This window comes from Pseudopipra pipra, chromosome 5 (assembly GCF_036250125.1).
Source record: "Pseudopipra pipra isolate bDixPip1 chromosome 5, bDixPip1.hap1, whole genome shotgun sequence".
NCBI classification, from domain to species: domain Eukaryota; kingdom Metazoa; phylum Chordata; class Aves; order Passeriformes; family Pipridae; genus Pseudopipra; species Pseudopipra pipra.
In genome coordinates, this window is record NC_087553.1 from 35,372,580 (window position 1) to 35,393,836 (window position 21,257).

The 21,257-nt window shown below is 40.7% G+C and overlaps 1 protein-coding gene across 6 annotated transcripts in view; it reads right to left on the minus strand.

Moving 5' to 3' along the window:
• ACSS3 (acyl-CoA synthetase short chain family member 3) overlaps nucleotides 1–20,388 on the minus strand; it is a 75,831-nt gene extending 55,443 nt beyond the window's left edge. Inside the window, exons 1-3 of one of the 6 annotated variants that reach the window (XM_064655567.1) lie at nucleotides 19,957–20,385; nucleotides 15,969–16,113; nucleotides 5,345–5,533 (exon numbers count right to left, since the gene is read on the minus strand). In XM_064655567.1, coding sequence (XP_064511637.1) covers nucleotides 5,345–5,533; nucleotides 15,969–16,113; nucleotides 19,957–20,261 — 639 coding nt within the window. In that variant the 5' untranslated portion in view covers nucleotides 20,262–20,385. Of the gene's footprint in view, nucleotides 1–5,344; nucleotides 5,534–6,366; nucleotides 6,391–6,911; nucleotides 6,996–15,968; nucleotides 16,114–19,956 lie in introns of those variants that run through there. The other 5 variants (XM_064655566.1, XM_064655568.1, XM_064655570.1 and 2 more) reach the window with 5 other exon arrangements.
• Nucleotides 20,389–21,257: the final 869 nt, after the last annotated feature.

The following is a 21,257-nucleotide window of genomic DNA, read 5'->3' on the forward strand; positions in this document are numbered from 1 at the left end:
GCACTTTGCTGGCTCTTTCCCAGCCTGCAATTAAATGGCATAGGAGGAAAAACAGGAGAAAGAGGGAAAAGAAGGCAAATGAGATGGCAGGAAACTAGAAACTGAGGAAGTGAATAAGCTAAAGTCTTTCAAATAATGATTGCAGGACAGATGATGCCACACCAGTAAAAATCAGATTCCTGTAATTCTGGGTTTTTTTAGAATAATTTTTATTTCCAGATGAGGACTTCACAACTTTGTCATTAAATTAACTGCATATTTTATGTAAGATTTCCTAAGTCAAGAAATACGCATACAAGCTACTTTGACTTAGGTCCTAAGATCAGTATTTTTATTTCTTGTTTTTTGGGAAAGAAAAGGTACCACCAAAAAAAGTATGTGTTAGAATACATTTTAATTGGAAAAGAATGAATCTTCAATTTCCTTCCTTCTGGAGTTTCAGAAGTGTATTTATCTTACGCCCCTCAGTTTGATCAAGCTAGTTTACTAATTGTATGCATTAGCATAAATCTCATTAAGTAGGCACAAACCACAATGCCACAGTTAAAGCTGCATTAAATTCAGCAGAGAAAACACAGATTAAATTGTTTTCTTATGCAATAATAAAATGCTTCCTGTCCAAATCTGCCATTCAGAGAAGTTCCCTAATTGGTGTGTATTCAAATAAAGATTTCAGATGAGCTTTAAAATTTCAGCATTTGTCATCTTTCTCTTTTGGGCTGCAGTGATTTAATAAAAGATGATACAATACAAAGCAGTTAAACTGAAAATTCATCTGGAGGCTACCCTGAAATTAAGACTGTAATAAATGTAAGATACACAATTCTATTAAATTGTTAAGATGAAAGACTGCTGTCAGCACTAGTTGTACAGTCATTTGTAAATGATGCCACCTCTGCTCATCAACTCCTTTGTATGCAGTAAGGACATCTAAAAATAACCAATACTAAATTGGCTAAGGTGATGTATTACCCAAGTGAAGAAGCATCATGGATCGCTGTGCAAATCAAAGGCTCACTACTGGTTCTAACTGTTGTTTTCTACTGTTTTACCTCTCTGCGTACTGACATTATTTCCCCTGCACTTTTACTCCCATATTGCTTTTATACACCCGTTTCCCACCTCTTCTGTGGCTCCATGTAGTTCTGCATGGTAAGATTAGACAGAAATATAACTAGTTTGAAGGAAAACCAGGAGAGTTCAAGGGTCTGCTAGAGAAGAAATGCCAGAGATAGCGAGCTATAGAAAAAACCCATTATGAAACAGAAATGAGATAAAGCAAGGCCCAATAGTACAGGTTGTTGGTACAAGACCAATACTTTTATTCTGTTGTAAAGACTCCTCCTACAAATTCTTCTATAGTCTCTAATAGCATACAAGGCATAGTTCAGTAAAAGCAATAAAGGTTGACACTCCTGAAGGATGGGATGCCACCCAGAGGGACAAGGACAAGCTCAAGGAGTGGGTCCATGACAACCTAATGACATTCAACAAGGTCAAGTGCAAGGTCCTCCACCTGCGTCAGGGCAACCTCTGCAAAATCAATGCACCCTGGGGGATGAAGGGATCAAGAGCAGCCCTATTGAGAAGGACTTGGTGACACTAGCGGATGAAAAGCTGGACATGAACTGGCAATGGGTGCTCACAGCCCAGAAAGCCAATTTTACGCTGGGCTGCATCACAGGCAGCGTGGCCATTAGGTCAAGCAAGGTGATTCTGCCCTCCACTCTGCTCTGGTGAGACCCCATTAGAAGTACTACATCCAGCTCTGAGGTCCTCAGTGCAGGAAAGACATGGATCTGTACGAGTAGGTCCAGAGGATGGCCATGAAGATGATCAGAAGGGCAGAGCCCCTCTATGCTATGAGGAAAGTTCAGAGTTGGAGTTGTTCAGCCTGGAGAAGAGAAGGCTCTGGGGTAACCTCATTGTGGCATTTCAGGACCTAAAGGGGGCTTATAAGAAAGATGGAGACAAACTTTCTAGCAGGGCCTGTTGCAATGGGACCAGGGGTAATGGTTTTAAACTGAGAGGCTAGATTTATACAAGATTTAAGGAAGAAACTTTTTACAATGATGGTGGTAAAACACTGGCACAGGTTGCCCAGAGATGTGGTAGATGCCCCACGCCCAGGAACATTCAAGGTCAGGTTTGACAGAGCTCTGAGCAACCTGATGTGGTTGAAGATGTCCCTGCTCACTGCATAGGAGTTGGACTAGATGACCTTCTAACCCAAACTGTTCTATGATTCTATGAACCTACCTATTGCTTTGATATTGCAAATTATATATTCCCAGATTCAGGTAAAAGATGACAAAAAATTCCGTTCTCATGATCTGTATCACTTCATCAAAATTCAGTGAAGAATATCTGTAACTGTTAATACCTGACATGAGTAGAAATTACCAGCTGCAGGACTTTGCAGCATTCCCTATTTTAAATTCAAGATAAATTAAGGTAAAATGGTAACATGTATGTACCTTTTCATAGTCACTAGAAAGTTCTTGTTATTTCTTTCACTCAGGTCTTCTAAGAGAACGTGAAATTTGACTTTTTTTTCCACAAAAGCAAATAACAGCCAGATTTCCATTGTACATTCTTAACTCTTTCTACTTAACCTCACCAACATGAGATCCTGTATTGCAGCAACTAAACCAATTCACATAAAAGCCTAATAAAAAGGTTAGGTTATTTTGAGACTGCTTTAATTAACTTTTGAGTTCAGAAGAATACCATCTATCACAGGTACTTATATACAAATCCTAAACATAAAGTCAGTAGCGTGCAGTTCACTTACGATGAAAGTTTTACCATGTTGCAAAATTGGGACATGTTTTGAAATTTCGAATGAGGATGTGCCTCTCCTCTTTACTCACATTTTCATTATGCATCAGATGGACCAAAAATGATCCATAATACTTATATCTGCCTTTTAAAGAAACCAAAAAGCAATGTAAATTAGGATTTAATCCATGGCCTGCAGCTAGTAATTCTACAGCTAACCCTTCAAAAGAGTTGCTATGTGACCTCTGGTAAAACATTTACACTTTCTCAATTTTCATTTTAATACGTGAAGCAAGGATTATGATTACTGTGCTGTCTCCCTCTGTTCCCCAGAGAGAAACCATTGGGATTAATTAGGTAATAATTGCAAAATACTCTAAGAGTAAACATGCTGGATGATTTGTATTATAGCAACCTCCATTTTTAAAGTTTATCATTTTTCTTTTACATTATTTTTCCCTAATTCTGTGAGTTAACATTACTTTTTATAGCTTGTTAAAAAAGTGGGGAAGTGGGAAGAAAGACAGGGAAAACTAGAGTTGTTGTTAGCCTTTTTTTTTACCATTCCAGCCAACCATTTTAGCCATTTTATTAACTTTGTTAAAGCACTAAGGAGAGGAGGGGAAATGCATTCAACTTTTTATTTACAGATATTTACAAAATTCAAACTTCGGTCATCTGAAAAGCACTTCTGTACACAGAAATCTAAGTAAGTCCACAAGACCTGTGGACTTTACCCTGCACAATGTCCTGTCTAAGCAACATGATTCAGTGATAGATTCACAGATAGTCTGAATGATCCAGGTGACTGATCAAGATGACAAGGACTTGGTCTTATTCACGAGCAGAACATAAGAACAGACCATTCCAGTTGAAACTAACGCATACATAAGCTACTAAGTAGATTAGTAAAGTACTATTTGCATTTTCACTAACACAGACTTACATAACCCCTCATAAACAAGATCAATTTATGCCGAACACAGAAGCCTTTAAAGCATTGAGCTCTGCTAATTATGTTCTCCGCAGAGTCATTTATTTAAGGCAACTGGTTCCATAGCTTCCCTGATTCATGTAGAAATTAAATGAAGTAGAATTATAGCTTGTCCTGGTTCCAGCAATGACAGGGTTAATTTTTGCAGTAACCAAGAGAGGCACAGCCTGGACTCTGAGGTTATTCTATACCACCTCATGCCATACACAAGGTGGGGAGGGGGATGGGTTCCTTCCAGGTAGGTGGCAGAGGGAGTGGTCGGGCAGCGCCAGTTGTGCATGGGGAGAACTTGCATGTGAATCATTTGCCTTCCTTGTACACTCTGTCATTAATATTGTTGCTGTTACTGTTTGGTTTTTTATCTCATTGATGTTTCCAGCAAATCATTCTTATCTCAACCTGTGATCTTTACCTTTCCTGCCTCCAATTCTCCTCTCCATCCTGTCGCAGAGGGAGACAGAGGGGGAAGGGGAGTGAGCGAGCAGTGTGCGATTTGAAACATTTCGGTGGGAACACTAACTTGGGGAATACCATTTCTAAACTACAACATAGCTGAAAAAACATACTACTTAACATATCTAAACATCAAATAAACCAATGAAATTACTTAGCGTTGGCAGCATTTTTCTCATACACTTGATGAAAATGCTGGACATAAAGCCAGTGTCAAGGCGATGCTTTGTAGAAAAAGATTGACCAATGGGAGAAGAAAGTACGCTCTATACAGACAGTAGTGTGTTAAACTCATGCTTTTTTAAAAGGGGTGAAAATTCATATCTCAATGTCTGTTATACAAGTATTAGCCTCAGCAGAGATGTAGTACTGTGTTCATATTGCAACATCACACATTATACACAAATTGAGACTGCGTGCCACACAAAGAAAAATGTTACCCTCTCTGGAAAAAAAAAAAACAAAAGCAACAAGCTTGTTATATTGACTTATATTAGTAACTAATGCAATGGTGTTTATCACTCCAAATAGGTGTAGTGAGCTGACCTTGGCTAGACGGCAGGTGCCCACAAAAGCCACTCCATCACTCCCCTTCCCAGCCGGACAAGGGAGAGTAAGATGGAAAATGACTTGTAGGTTGAGACAAGGCAGTTTACTAAAGCAAAAGGAAAGTTTGCATGCACACACAAAGAGGAAAATAACAAGGTTTACTCTTTACTTCCCATTAGCAAGAGATGTCCGGCCACTTCCCGAGCATCAGGGCTTCAGCACATGTAAGTGGTTCTCAGAAGGCAAACATAAACAACAAATGCTCTCCCTTCCTTCTCCTTCCCTTAGCTCTTATATCTGAGTTGATGGTATGGAATATCTCTTTGGTTAATTTGGGTCCGGTGGCCTGGTTGTGTTCCCTCCCAGCATCCTGCCCTCAGTCGGGGATGGGAGGAGGAATGCTGAGAGATAGAGCTGGTGCTGTGCCAGCGCTGCTCAGCAGTAGCAAGTGATAACACCAGTGTGTTATCAACCCCTTTTAGGTACCAATGCAAAGCACAGCACTGTGAGGGTTGCTATGGGGAAATGAACTCCAGCTCAGCCAGACCCAATACAATCTGTTATTACCTTTGCATGATCAATGCGAACAGAAAGCTCTTTAGATGCAAATCCACCAAAAATCAGGCTATGGATGGCTCCTATTCTTGCACAAGCCAGCATGCAGTACACTGTCTGTGGAATCATGGGCATGTAGATGACGACACGATCTCCTTTCTTCACACCATGTCTGATCATGACATCAGCTAACTTGGAGACCTGTAATGACAAAACACTCACAACATATCAAAAGTTTCTCCAGATCTACTGGTGCCCCATATGTAAACAACTTTTACACAGTCAACAGATGCAGGACATTAAGGAGACAAGACTGTATGATATGGAAAGCTGATGAACAATGCAATCGAGGTTCAATAAATTTAAGACAATTTCCTTTTTGCAAAAAAACCTCTCTGTAATACATTTTTTTTCCATAAAATAAAAATGGAATGAGGCTAATTATTGTACTTATTATAGCAAAAAACAAAATCAATAGTAATGCTTTGCAAATTTTAAAGCAGGGCATTTCATAGTGCAAATTCTGTCCTAACCAGCAAAGTTTGAAACAGAAATCAATATGCAGTAATATTTTCTCTATTACAGTGTCAGAAACTTCTCATAATCTGAGACAAGAAATCTTACAACCTGAACCAAAAGTAAATACAAATTCAGAGAAACGTGTTTAGATTTAAAAGGCTATTTTTGCTCTCATTTTCAGATTTTCATTTTTGCTGTGCAGAAACCTGAAGACAGACTCTGTACAGCAGCAAAGAATTGGAACTCAAGAAATGTGATAGACAGATCAGCAGCAATGTCTCTGAAACACCATGAGAAAATACTTATTGACAGCACACAATATTCTGTCACAAAAGTAGTATTGAAAATTTTATTAGTATGCCAGGATCGACTACTTACTTCTGTCAGAGTGAGCATGGGAGCCTGTGACAAGCACTGTGCACTTGTTCCCACCTACTTATTGTGGCACGGAAATGTGGCATCTTCTGAAGGAAAAGCAAATTCCTAACTCCCTAAGAGCAACTGAATGAACTCACCTATCAGAGTTTTTCTTGAGTTCCAGAGGCTGATAGCTGTGTAATACTCAGTACCTAATCCTGCTCACTGCCTTTCAATTCTTCAATTAGACATCCATGTGTAGAGGTGTAACTGTGCACAACACACAGGCTAAGAGAGGTTAACAGGAAAAACTGTAGACTAAGAAGAAACCAAGTAGACTAATAAACTTATTGAGAACAGGATGGAAGGAGAAAATCCCCAGGAAGTTGCGAGCTGGAATACTCCATAAACATTGTTACATGTCAATAAAAGGACAGGAGTTTTGCTTGTGTTAGTTTTACATTAATTATAAGACATTCTCTAGGAAGTTCTTGGGCTAAGTGAAGACAAATCTAAGTTCAGAACAAAGGAGTTGCTCTGCCTTACAGGGGAACTCTTCTTACCTATCATAGTAAAACTATTCTTTAAGACCTTGCCAATTACTAGAAAATACTACAATAAACATAAGAAGTTTAAAGGTTTTAATTTCTTTTACGATCAATGTAACATAAATCTACTCATTCATAAATTTCTCAAATCTTACCCGTACGGCATTAGTCCTCATTTATTCACATAGATAAGGTTTCAAGTAAAATTTAGTCTTGTAAGAGACTCTCTTCTTCAGGTACTATCAGAAAAAAAAAGGAAAGAGGAGACAAACTCCTGAGAGCAGCAGTGGGATGTTGCCTGTGGAATAAAAACCATTCAAGGTTCTGAAGCAGTAAGAATGTTTTTAGTGACCCAGCAAATAATGTAAGCAATGGGGCAGCCTAAGCAAATAATACACATGCAAGCAGCACAGAAGGGAAGGAACCTCTTTTTCAAGGATGAGCTAGTCAGGAGGGTAGATTTTCTTTGAAATTACTGTCATTTATATTATTTAAAAATTTGAGTTTTCTCTATTTATTAAAGAGTAGCTACACACAGCCCTAGAACTCTATATGATACATACACTGAAGAGGATAATTGCTCTCTGCTCCTGTCTTCTGTGGCAACCTATATTCAGACTTTCAGTAACATGAGACAGTAACATCCAGAAGCTCCAGATGCATCTGCTCTGTCATTGCATTAATTCACAGCACATCCACAATCAAACTATGCATATTTCTACACTTCTGCCTGAGGATTGAAAAAATGGAAGCACAGAAGCCTCAAGCATGGACTTTTGCATCAGAAGATAACTGCATAAGTTCCATTTTCTATAAACACTGCAAAAATCCCTGCTGTTATTTTCAACCACAGAGAGAGTATGTTTATAAGGCTGTCATCACCATACCATTTCTAGCTAGAATTGGTGAAAGTAATTGTAAGTAAAGCTAACAACTCTACTTCCAAAGGTAAATTAGTTTTCTATACCTCCTACAGTGAAAAAATTAAAATCTGCAAACTTATTGTAACACAGAGCTAACATCACCTTCTCACAAAGAAATGAGAAAACTAATCATTATCCTGCCTGCTTGTGAGACTCAGAGTATTGACAAAAAGGCCAGAGGCAATGAAAACAATATCAAATGAGTATTTTTATAGTCAGTGTTAAGTGTGTGTAGTGGACAATAAAATGTTAAGCACAATGGACAAGTATTATTATTGTTTACTATATTTATTTCATAAATAATTATTAATGATTATTAAAAAGGCAATGTTTGCCTGCTAAAGGAAAAAGCATAATTTAAACATCACCATTAGTAATTTTGTAATAGAAGACTCCCAGTGCTTGTATACAAGCTATATGATTTTGGTTTTGGTAGTAGGAGGGAGACAGTGAAGAGATCTGCATGTACTGCAGTTATTTTTAGTGAAACCTAACAGAGGTAAATTGTATTTAAAGCCGAACATGTGCAGCATGCTGTAGACAGGAACCACATGTCAGCTGTGCAAATCCAGTAAGCACTTGTCTGCACTTAACCTCCCCACCCTAGAGAGTTTAATGTCACTGAAGACAATAATCCAATACAATATATGGGTGTTTATGATTTTCCTTGTGCCCTTTCCCTCATCCTTCTGACAGCCAGGAAACATTTGGACAATATAATAAAACAGTGTCTCTATCTGCAACTACTTGGAAGACGAGAGAACATTTGAAAGCAGGTTTACATTGCCTTACAGATTGATGTGGTAGCCCTGAAACATTCAAGCAATCACTTTCTAAAAAGAAGGGGATTGGGGAACCATGAGTATTGACATTTCATTAAATTGTTAAAAGCCATGAAATCTTCCACTTTCTTTGCTTTGCCATTTATGGTTTACATTAAGACAGTGTAGTATACTTTATCACTCAAAAACTAACACGCTATTTCTCCACTTTTCTTCCATTTTAAGATTGCTCTATCACTTTAATATATTTGACACTTCAGTAATAAAATCACTTGAGACCAAGTGATATAATAAGAAACTCAAGTAAGCTTTCAGCTCTGAAGATTGGGGCATAAATTACACTTCCATTAAATGCAAGTCCCCAGTGAGCATGGTTTTACTTTTACACAGCCACCAAACAAATACTACAGCTATATTAGCAGCTCAGGTTTGCAAGTAATGCAGTTCTGAAGTAAATCCCTAGTAGTTATTGCAAGCAGTTTTGGTCCATGCCAAAAGAATTCTTCCTAGAAGATACTAAACCAGAAATCCCACTCAAAATGCTCAAAGGAGGAATTTCAAACTTACTGGCTTGAACACTGACTAGGTCTCACAAGTATGGAATCCTTCAATGCAAGCTAAACAGAAAAGGATTATTCAAAAAACGAGAGCTCCTGAAATATCCTGAACTGCATCTCATGGGCTAAAAAGAGCCATGTCACATATGCACTCTCTAAACCAGAGGCAGAGAGTCACCTTATGCTCTTCAGCTTATCCACCGTATTCTTCTTCCGAGACTACTAAAGACAGTGCTCCTTCCTACTCCCCCCCACTCCTTGATCAGCCTCTTCACTGTTCTATTACTCTTCTTAATTATTGTTTGCTCCTTTTCCTACTGCTGTAAAAGCTTCTCCAGCATATGTACCACCCTGTTGCTAATATCAAGCCTGCTGCAGAGTGGGAGAGGACTGACAAGTGGTTCTGCATTCATTTCAATTAGATGAATACCGTGTTCTTGATGAGGTGGTAAAACCACATTTCGGAGGTTGGTGAAACCATGGTTTCAGGTGGTGTGTGTGCTGCCAGTATGGATATCTTGAACAGATCTTCAGGGGAGGAGAGAGCACTCCACTAATCCCTTGGACATCTACACCCTTGGTCCCAGGATCAGTAGTCCTGGGACACAGTTTAGGGAAAAGCATGGCAATGGTGCCGCACACATCTACATGCCTACAACCCCTGGAGGTTATAAAATAGGTAGGTTATAAAATAACATGCAGGAACATCCCCTCTGTCTGCTCCTCAATAGGCCACGGTCCGGATGCTCACATGAGTAAGTGTACATGTATTGAGCAAAGGACTGTGCTTAGGAGGTTTCTGATGGAATTAGGGCACTGGTTGCAGAGCTTTGTAAAGGCAGCATGAGTCTCTGGATTGCCTTTGAGAGCTGCTATGCCTTGAGAAACAATTTCCCAGGGGCCGTGAAGGAACAAGCTCTGTCAGAGACCACCTGCCCCATCCTAGCTCTGCATGTGTACCAGGCATAGTCCCAGAAACCACATAATCCATGGATGTGGCATGCCTTGATCACATAGCCCTACTCAGCTTCTGCACAAAAGCCCAGCCACAGTCTCAAATGCAGTATATAAAGAACCTTTAGTGGTAGCGATGCAGGTACAGTCCTCCACAAGGAACAAGAAAAAACCTAAATCAGGATGATTTCTACTTCTTTCTATTACAGCCAGACAGCCACTCAGATTGCAGTTAGTTGCGGTAATTTCTCCTTCCATCTTTCAGATATCAAGATGTTCTTTGGATCAAGAGGAAGTTGTGGATATTGGGAAGAACCATTTTCCTTTCTGGGAAGCTTTCTTTTGGGAGAACAGCTGTATGCTGTAGGGGACTACTTCTTAGTCCTCTAAGAAGGGACTGGGATGAGATATGGATTCTATAATACTTATCAGCTTTGTGTGGATTTAATGTTTGATTAGAAGGGATGCCATGGCATTCATTCCACAGAAGATATGGGATGCAGACAATCGTTAACCTTAAAAGGAACTTCTAGTCCCTGTGAAGGATAGTCTCTAGTGTTCTGCACAGCTCCTACAGCATTCATGTTCCCCTAAAAGGCATTATTTGGACAACATGCACTCAGACTGGAGAGAGAAATCAAGCAGCAGAGAGACAGGTGAAGGGTGAGCATGGCATTCCTAAAGGAATACACAAGTCAAGAAACCAATGATTCATGGGATAGCTTTGAAGTGAGCTATGGGACATTCAATTCAAAGCATGAAACTAGACCCAGTCCAAAGTAAAACTCACAAACTACATATAGTGAAAGCATCAGAAGCCTCAGCAGTCAATTCAGCATAGCTTTGCTTCACTTGTTTGCCTGAGCTACACTGAGCTATGTTACTGTAGGAATTGCAGACGTTGACATGCTGCAGTATAACTGTCTTCAGTCAGGGGAGATTAACTTCAGCTGTTTCTTCAGATTTTCAGAGTCATTTGGAAGTCTTTTGTGTGGAATGATGCCACTCTTAGTACATTCCGGATTAGTCTCATCCTTTAAAAAATACTAATATTGATATTTTTGAATAGCTACCCCAGTGACATCTCAGTTAAATCATTCTAAGCCATGCACTGAAGAATGCCATTTGATATTTAAGTAAGATAAGGATATCCAGCATTAAGTGAGTCTAATACACTGTTTTATCAAGATACTGTTGTTTTACTAGCAAAGAAGATAAAAATTTGGGTTGTCAGTCTCAGTAGGGTTTTTTTACCATATTCTAGTTTTGATTCTAAGTCAAGTCTGAGAAAAATTACCCTGAAATGAAAATCTCTATTTCTAGCTAAGAAGGAATTAGCCATTTTTCAAGGCAGAAGGGAAAGAAAGAAGATGGAGTAAAAAAAAAGAATAAGAAAGATTACAAAAAATTGTGATTCCTCAGTCATATAGCAGATATGAGATATGAGTAGCAAAAGACATGTACATTCACATAAATTCAAACTCACGTAGTCTAATATAGTTATTTTGGAAGAAGATACATTTAGGGTGGGTAATTTTAGGAAAAAAACCTTCCTGCAGAAGAAATTACATCTTAGCCCATTGCTGATAACCTGAAGCCCTTCCTTCTCATCCACGCTTCTGTAACATTCAATGCTCTCAGAGGCTTGGGCAGGAGAGGGTTGGTATTACTAACCTTGTCACGTTACTGCACTTAGAAATTATTTATTATGGCACTGAATGCAACACATTAACTGTGCATTGTTATTGAAAAGAATCACAGAGAGAAATCATACTGGGTTTGTGTACATGATTTGTCAAGCATCAATGGCTGCAAATAATACAACTCAAATTCTTGAGTTTTCATTTTAGCAAGTGAGGCATTTTAGAGAATACACCTAATGATGTAAACAGAAGGCTTTTTTCACCTACCTAATAACCTCTGCATTAACTTGAAAATAGTAGTATCTTCCAACACAATCAGAAAATTTATTTTCAAATGAACAGAAGCCATTGCCCCTTTCTTCCTTCTAGTATCTTTATATTTCCTTAATACTACACAGCTTCAGTAATATTTCTAACAGAATTTCATAGAATCACAGAATATTCTGAGTTGTAAGGGAGCCATCACAATAATTAAGTCCAACTCCTAGCCCTGCACAGGACACCCCAAGAATCACACCATGTGCCTGAGAGTGTTGTCCAAACACCTATTGAACTCTGTCAGGCTTGGTGCTGTGACCACTCGCCTGGGGAGCCTGCTCCAGTGCCTCCCCTGACTCAGCTTCATTTCCTTGGGAACTATTACTGGTAATGAGAGTGAAGAGATTGGTCCCCGCCCCTTCTCTTCCCCTCACAAGGAAGTTGTAGACTGCAATGAGGTCTCCCCTCAGACTCCTCCAGCTGAACAGACCACGTGACCTCAGCCGCTCCTCATACAGTTTCCCCTCAAGGGGCTTCATCATCTTCAGAGTCCTCCTTTGGACACTCTCTAATAGGTTAACATCTTTTTAATATTGCAGTGCCCAAAACTGCACACAATATTCAAGGTGAGTGCAGACCAGAGCAGAGCAGAGCGGGACAATCCCCTCCCTCGACTGGCTGGCAGTGCTTTGCCTGATGCCCCCCAGGACACAGTTGGCCCTCCTGGCTGCCAGGGCACTGCTGACTCATATTCAACTTCCTATTGACCAGGACCCCCAGGTCCCTTTCCACGGCACTGCTTTCCAGTGTCTCATTTCCTAGTCTATACAGTCTAACAACGAGGATTGCCTCGTCCCAGGTGCAGAATCCGGCACTTGCCCTTGTTCATACAGTTGGGAATTTGTGTCTCCCTTATCTTTTTCTGCCATCTCACTACTGAAATTAGAGAATCTCCCAAGGCATATTCACAACTTTTACCTACATCTCCATTTTACTGGCTTCAACACTGTAATCCACATTCAAAGGCCTGTAACAGGCATCAGTAAAGAAAAAAGACCAATCAGTGCATTCTGGAAGACCATTTTGTCTTAAATTTGCCAAATTCCTCCTCTGCATTTGGAAGATTTCGTCTGTAACAACATATAAACACACCGAAGATGCAACTGCATGCACTATGTACAACTTCACTTTAACTAACTGTAATTCTCAAAACTTTCCAAGTGTGAAAGCAGTATCAACACAAATTGATCTTGCCATTATTTACATCAATAAGAATTTTATAAAACTTTCCTGCAATCCTTCTATTCCAGGTCTGTCAGGAAAAAAACGTTTCCCACAGGCTGGGCATTAAACAGACTTTCAACATTTCTCTCAATTATTTAAAGTTTAGTGGTGCTTAACTTGAAAGTTGCAGCATCACTGTAGCTCTTATATCTAAAAATCAGTGCAACAAGTAAAAAAGATATGGATAATTTGAAAATAACAGGCTGAGTACAGAGCCCAAGCTATTTCTAAGGAGCCTTATTAAGTCCAGCTAGACACCTCTGTCATTTTTTTTTCATCCTTACCACAAGTTTGATCCTGGACAAATTAACCAGCTTGCTACAAAACTCTGCATCTTCCCATTCTGTGACCCACAGTTATCCTACATAACTTCTGCTGAAAACATCTATAAACTCCACTTTTATTACCAAAAGCCAGAAAGAATTGCACCACTTCAAGTGATCTCTCTTGTAGAGACATTTTGCAGGTAGCCTTTCTGAAAAGACATTCTCATTACACTATCAGCTTACTGGCCAGACAGACGACTAAACATTCATTGGATGTGAACAGTCCAAACAATGGCATGAATACAGATACACACTTTCAGGCTGGTTTAAATTGGGAAGGAACTCAAGAAAAAAGGTAAAAGGTTTTCTTTCCCATCAGGAGGTTCATCAGCTTTAGTCATATATCTGATCTGCACTCATACTGATCTATTTCAGCATGAAGTCTATTTCAGAATGATAAAATACAGTATTTTTAGGTTACACTGAGCAGACTGAGAACATGGTGACAAGCAATGACTGAGGGCTGTGAGCCAAACATCAATACCCACGCTGTACAGTGGTTTTGGTAGGCCTTTTCTCAAAGTCTCTCCTAGCAGCTACAAAACAAACAAAAAAAAATATACCAGCCTACATCCCTCCCATTTTCAGCAGATCTCTTTGTTACCTTTGTTATCAGGTGTCCAGCAGTTAGCAGGTAAACATAATTAAATTTATTCCACAAGAGTGCACCAGAAAGCTTCGATAGACAAGCTACTAATCTCAAACATTGCCTTTCACCCATATTCACTTTTGATTAAGAAAAACAAACTGTAGAGAACTCAAATACAGTATTTAGATAGGACTCAGCTACCAGCAAGATTATAATGAACTTCTGAGTGAGTACTGCTATGTAACCCCAGAAAACTTAAACCAGTTCTTCCATTTGGTTTGGCAATGCTGCTGTGAACAGAAATCTGGATGAAAGGATGTGTACCTCAACACGTAAAATTTTCTCATTATGCAAAAATCTGCCATATCCTAAAACTTTTAATACACTTATAGAGAATATAGAGACAGAAACTTAGGAGACTTAATACAATATCAAGCTTAAAAAGCAGAACAAAGGCCACTTTTCAAGTTCTTTTCAGAGGAAATTTCGACAGAGTTCATTTAAGATAATTTATATTAAAATGTTGTATTACTGCATTAAAAACAAGTATGTATTTTATATGTATATGTATGTATACATTGATTTCATATATACATATATATTTGGGTATATACTATGTATATATTGTAGTTATTAAAGGCAACTTATACAAAAATTGTATCTATAAAGTTATATTTATTATATATAGCTATAAATAGAATTAGATAAGGAGCTGGGTCCCTTTATAGTCTTCTGATTTCTTACAACACTGTAGCTAGTTGTTCAAGCTCCAGCTTACCGCATGGTGCCTTCCAAGTTATTTTTTTGGACTTGATAAATCAAAAGAAAACCGGTAAAGGGTAAATGTTTTCTGTATTTTCCTTAAAAGGTAGAATGCGTAACAGGTTTATCATTTTTTTGTAGCTGTATGACTTCCTTTTTCTTACAACAGTGGAATAAAACCCTCACAACATGAATTACTGTATTACGAACCTCATTTCACATTTTAAACCCTAAGTTCATATTACTCAGACACTATATGTATATCTGAAGTAAACTGAGTGTGTTCCGTTCACCGTAATGCTTCTTGCACATTGAAACACATTAAGGATGAATATGAGCCTAACTAGAACATTTCTTTGTACTCAGTGTTAAGTTCAACTGTTACATGTAACTGGAAGGAAGAAGTCAGCTAAAACAGAGGAGCAGCAGGAGGGCAAACCACCAGCTGACAGCTGTGAGAGCGGAGAACCTTGAATGGGGCAGACTGCAACACCCACGGTGGCAACAACCCATGGTCAGGCACATGGTAAATCTGAATGGGCTGATGTAGAACGAGGTATTCATGACCTCAGCAGGGGTGAGCTACCTCAGCCAACAGGGAAGTCGAAATCCACAGACATTCCAGGCAGAAGGGCCACCAGCAACCATCAGAACCGTCATGACAGCCTACAACAGGGCAGGTGACACAGCTTTTTTTAGAGTTTCTCCCTGTCAAATTTCATTTGTGGTTACACCCACTTATGTGCAGCAATAGCCAAGGTACACATTTGATTTCTGCAAAATTATGTTTTTGTTCATCATAGCAACTGTCAAATAACTTGACTACTCCTTTGCTTTACCTTTCAAATAAGAACTATTGGGGGAAAAAAAAGTAAATCAAATAGAGACAAGTTGAAAATTTAACCAATCAGGAGAAAAAAACTATTAAACTGTAGAAGAAAAAGAGGAAATAGAGGAAGATCAAAACTTCTTGGATGCAGTATAATTTGGTACAGGTAGTAAAGCTTATAAATCAATACTGAGCACAGCAAAAGGAATAAACCAGCGAGGTAGACCATTTTTACCTCTCTGGTACCTACCTGCTGTGCAATATTTACTGCCCCTTTTCCATAACAAGGTTATTTGGAAACATACCTGCTCAAAAAGTTCCTTATATGTTATTTTCTCTTTGGTATTTGTTACAGGACTGTCATAAATAATGGCAACTTGGTCTCCTCGTCCATTCTCAACATGACGATCTACAGCATTGTAACAGATATTCAGCTCTCCACCTACAAACCTAAAAAAGAAGTTGGAAGTATGTAACAGCCAGCCTTCCAAACTAAGACAACTTAGGGATGGTGACACTGCTCAGTACCTTTTGGAAATCATTTTGCATCCCATTGACATAGTACTACTATTTCCAATGGCAGAGACTGAAGAAGAAACACAAGGACACACTGCTTTCATGCTTAGAGTACTTAGAGAGTATTTAGAGAGGAAGACTTGCCTTATAGCTACATTTTAAATACAGTAACTGCCTCCTTCAACTTCTTCAACAGAAGTAAATGACATTGGAAAATATATGAAAAGCATCTGTTTCTCTAAGTCTCAGGTTTGGCAACCAAAAACAAAGATATTGAAAAAAATTATATTTCCTAATTGACCACATACGTCTCCACAACAGGAGACAAATTCTAACTCAAGAAGCACATACATGGACTTCTTAATATTATTTTTGATGTCTCCATAAACAGCTTCCAAGGTAAACCTCTGAACCAGCACTCATCTTTACCCTGTATGTTTTAGCTTGGAATCCTGGCCTCTTTCTCAGCTGAGCTCCATTCTCTGTTTTCACTTCAGCCTGTCCCCCAAAAGACCCTCTTTTATGTTCTCCCTCTCTTATACTCAAAGAGCTTACCTGTCTGTCGTCCTGCTGAGCACACTGAATCCTGGTAACAATCTGAGACTTCAGAGGCATTAAAGTACAACACTAGTATCACATACAGCCTGTTGGCACTTCAGGTGAACTTGAAAACAGAAATAAAACTGCATGTTGCACATTAAGATCTTGTCTAAATTTTATTACCCATAGAGCAACAGATACCTGACATGCAAACAATTACGACCTAGTGTTGAGTCTTCAGACCTGCATCTTTGTATAATGCTACAGAATCACAGACTAGCTGAGGTTGGAAAGGACCTCTGGAGGGCACCTAGTGAGGCAGGTATGTGGCATTCCACCCTTAGGGGAAGGCAGCATCTAAGATTCATAGATGCTTGTGGTCAAAAAGAATGACAAAAGTCAGAGGGTCTGCAAAAGCTTATGGAGTTTTATCAGTAAATTACACACTTTGTATAGAAATTGGTATAAGTTTGCCCCCATCTCCTAGTATAAGCACATCACAGTGGATTTTGGATAAAGAGATAGGGCAAAAGGTAAAAGAGAAAGACACAGATGAATTAAAGAAGGGGAGAGACAAAGAAGAGAGAAAAGAGGCCTGGCTCCAGTGTCAACCCAGCAGATGGGTCGTCAAGGGTCCTCTGGTGCACGTGCACCCAGGCTTTGTGGGGGTACATTTTTATAGATAAGTTTCTTGCTTTATTTGAAAATTAGTTATTGTGCACAGTCCTTCTCAACCTTTCTGAAAGTGGGTTAGAGGGTTTTGGGGATCTTTGGTGGCCTTGATCCCCCCTTCATAGTCCATGCTCACTTCTCGACCTGTACTGTGTTTTGCTTAGCTCCAGGAATTAGAACAAGGACATCTGTCCCAGAAAAGTGCTGCTCTACCTCTGTATGGCCCCCTTCTCCAACCACATCCTGTTCTTTCTCACAGTTCGTTATTACCAATAACCCTTGTATGGCTCCACAGCTATCTGGCTATTGGTGTTTGAGACATACACATTGGCCCCCTTATCTTCTAGGCTTCTACAAGGTCCACCTGGAGGCAGTAGACCAGGAAGGACCATGTCCAAATGGTATTTTAATATCTCCAAGGAGGAAGATCTCACAATCAACTCTGTGCCAGTGCTCAGTCACCCTCACACTAAAAAAAGTGTTTCCTGGTGTTTAGAGGGAACAATGTGCGCTTCAGTCTGTGCCCATTGCCTCTGGTCTGGTCACTGGGCACCACTGAAAAGAGTCTGGCTCCATCTTCCATGCACCCTGCCTTCAGGTATTTGACCACATTAGCGAGATAATTTCAGTCTATGGCAATTTGCATCCACAGAGGGAGAAAGATACAAGTTAAAAAGTGAGAATAGAAAAGACCTTGGAAGATAAGTTTGACTTCAGACCATGAAACATCCATTTTTCCCTCTCATAAGGCCAAGTAACTTCCATCTGAGAAGCCACAATGCTTTACAAAGACCTAAGCGTATTATTTTCAGCAAGCAAGCTTATTGGGGTCAGCAAATGAAACCACAATCGTTTGACAGAATTTGATAGCAAAACCATGCTCATTTGCATGTATTATATTCTCATTCCTTAGTTCTTCAAGAGTAACCATTCTATTGATTTTGTTATTCTATTCAGGAATGCCAGAATCAGTGAGCTTTACTGGTCTTTAATCAGTGATTCACAGAATCATTTAGGTTGGAAAAGACCTTTAAGATCATTGAGTCCAACCAAATGGTAGACACTGCCAGGTCTACCCCTATACCATGTCCCTAAGTGCCATGTCTACATATCTTTTAAATACCTCCAGATTTGGCAATTCCTTCACTTCCTGTCGCAACCTGTTCCAATGCTGGACAACTTCTTCAGTGAAGAAATTTTTCATAATAGCCAATATTCCTAATATTCAGTATTTCTAATTCTAGTATCTTAATCTCCCCTGGCACAACTTGAGGCTACTCCCTCTTGTCCTATCACTTGTTACTTAGGAGAAGACCTCGACCCACCTGGCTACAACCTCCTTTAAGGCAGTTTTCGAGAGCGGTTAAGGTCTCCCCTAGGCCTCCTTTTCTCCAGACTAAACAACTCCAGCCACTCATCACACGACTTCTTCTCTAGACCCTTCTCTAGACCCTAATTATGCAGGCAATCTGACCTGCACTTTCTGAATAGTGCCACGACCTAGAAACCAAAGTCAGTGAACCCTATCTATTCATTTTAGGACTTCTGACTGTTACACAGCCCATTCTGGCTCGGTGTTGCCTAAAATTCAGCTTAAGACATATAAACAATTTTCACTACTTGAGGTGCTCCATTCTACTGAATCTGTATCTTTTAATTGGCACAACTTTGAAAATTAATATTTTTAATTATAATTTTAGAATTATTAGTATTTTTAATTAAAAATAAACCAGAAAAATATAAAAAGGGCAAAGAACATCAGTGTACTGAAGATGATCCTCACCCTACATTGCCTTTTATATCCAATATCAGCTTTTTTTGAGAAAAGATCAAAGACCATGATGCAAGCATGCTGAAAAAGAAGCAATGGTGGTGAACACAAAATTTTAACAGCAAATTACTTTTGCGAAAGGATTGAAAATCATATCCAGTAATTTACAAGATGGATATTGTATTCTGCTTAGGACAGTTGGCCATTCACTGCATGGAGATATATATTGCAATACCCATGCTTTTGACAAACATTACCTTAACCACAACATCTAAATTATGGCCTATGACTTAGATAGTATCTAAGATTAAAGAACCCTAAAAGCCATAGTGCCTGCATTTTCATACACCTGCCTCCCCTGCCACCTGGTGCTGGGTTTCTCATGCTCACAGAAGCCTGGTCCTAGTCCAGGTCCAAAAAGGGTTGGATAGGGGAGCATCAGGCACACTCCTCCAAATCATTCAGCCACACACGGACCCACACACACGTGTCACGCCTGCCACAGTGCACGCACCCCTCACCCCAACATATCCATTCGTGCGGCTTTTAACCATTAAGCTTGACCAAGTGTAATCATTAAACTCCTTCAGACTCTGCAGCCGTCTCCCCCATCAGCGATGACACACCGCCCATCCCAGACAGGCGCTGGGGCAGTTCTGCCGTTAGCACAGAACCCCCAGCTCAGCACACCCGCAGACCCTCGGCGGGCAGCCTTCCCTCCCTCCCCGTTACAGCCGAGCTTCGCCGCCCCGGCCCCGGGCCCCGCATCGCCCCAGGAACACCCGGGTACTCACCAGGAGGCGCTCCCCGCGCTGCCTCTCTCTAGAGTCCGGACCCAGGGCTTGTACCACTGGATCTGTTCAGCGGCTGCTCCCCAGACTTTCTCGGGCTCCGCCAGGGAAGACCGGAAAACTTCCTCGTAGTCGCCCAGGGCCCTTGAGGAGGCGGCGCGGCCGCCGGGTGGCGGGCGGAGGGCAGCGGCGGCGCGGCCGGGGAGCGGGACCCCCGCGCAGGGCCGGTCCCGCCTCCGCCAGGCACCGCTGGCCCGGCCCGCCGCCGCAAGTTTGGGCAGCACCGCCAGCCTGCCCGGGAAACCCATTTCACGAGGCCTTCAAGGAAGAGGGGCCGTACTGGCTTCGCTAAGGCTCCAAAGTCCCCTCGGACGGCACAGGACGGAGCGGCGGCGGCTCTCCGAGCCTGGCGGGGCAGGGCGGGACTGCCCCCGCGGCGGGCCGGGCCGCACCGCACCGCTCTGCCCCGCCCGCGCCCCGGCGCTGCCCTTGGGATGCGGGTGGAGCGGGGCGGCAGTGCCGGCTCAGCAGGAGCCGCGGGCGGGCTGGGGCGGGCGGGCGCCATGTCGGGACGTCCGGACCCGACAGCGCTTAACTGCGACCGAGGGCGGGAGAGAAGCCGAAAAAAGACAGATCGACGACACCTGAGAGTATTTGTGACTTACAGGTGTGCGTGACACGTAGCCAGAGTACGCCTCAAGTATTTATTTTGAAAGACACTCTTGCTTTGAGAAACTGTCTAGTGATAAAATGAGGCATACTGTTTGTGCCAAGGGAAGGGGGGGGGGGAGAGGGAGAGGGAGAGGGAGAGGGAGAGGGAGAGTTTATTCTGTTTTCTGGAAGACCTCTATCCCCTGTAGTGGATCTTTTATTTTGCTCATTTTGGCGTATGTTCAAAAACCCTTCCTGAGTTTCGGTGGTAATGTTTCAGAATCTTACAAAGCACAAGTCAGCTAAGACATACACCATCTTCAAATGTTATTTTGTTCCTTATGAAATTATTTTAGTGCTTTAATAGGTCTATCAATTACAGGTCTCTCAGGAAATTCTTCCTGCAATCATATTATAAAAATGTCGTATAGCAAGAGGAACTCTCTGATGTGGTTTATATTCATGATTAACTTAGGCATCTGTTTCCTGTTTGCTGTTGAATTAGTGCAATAGAAACATAACAATGTAACACATTACAGGTAAAGGAATAAGGGGATGAGAAGAACTAGGCTGTTTCCCCACTACAGCAGGTTTATTACATGTAATCAGTTTATATCCTCGCACAAAATACCTGAGGTGTGGCAGATTTGGCC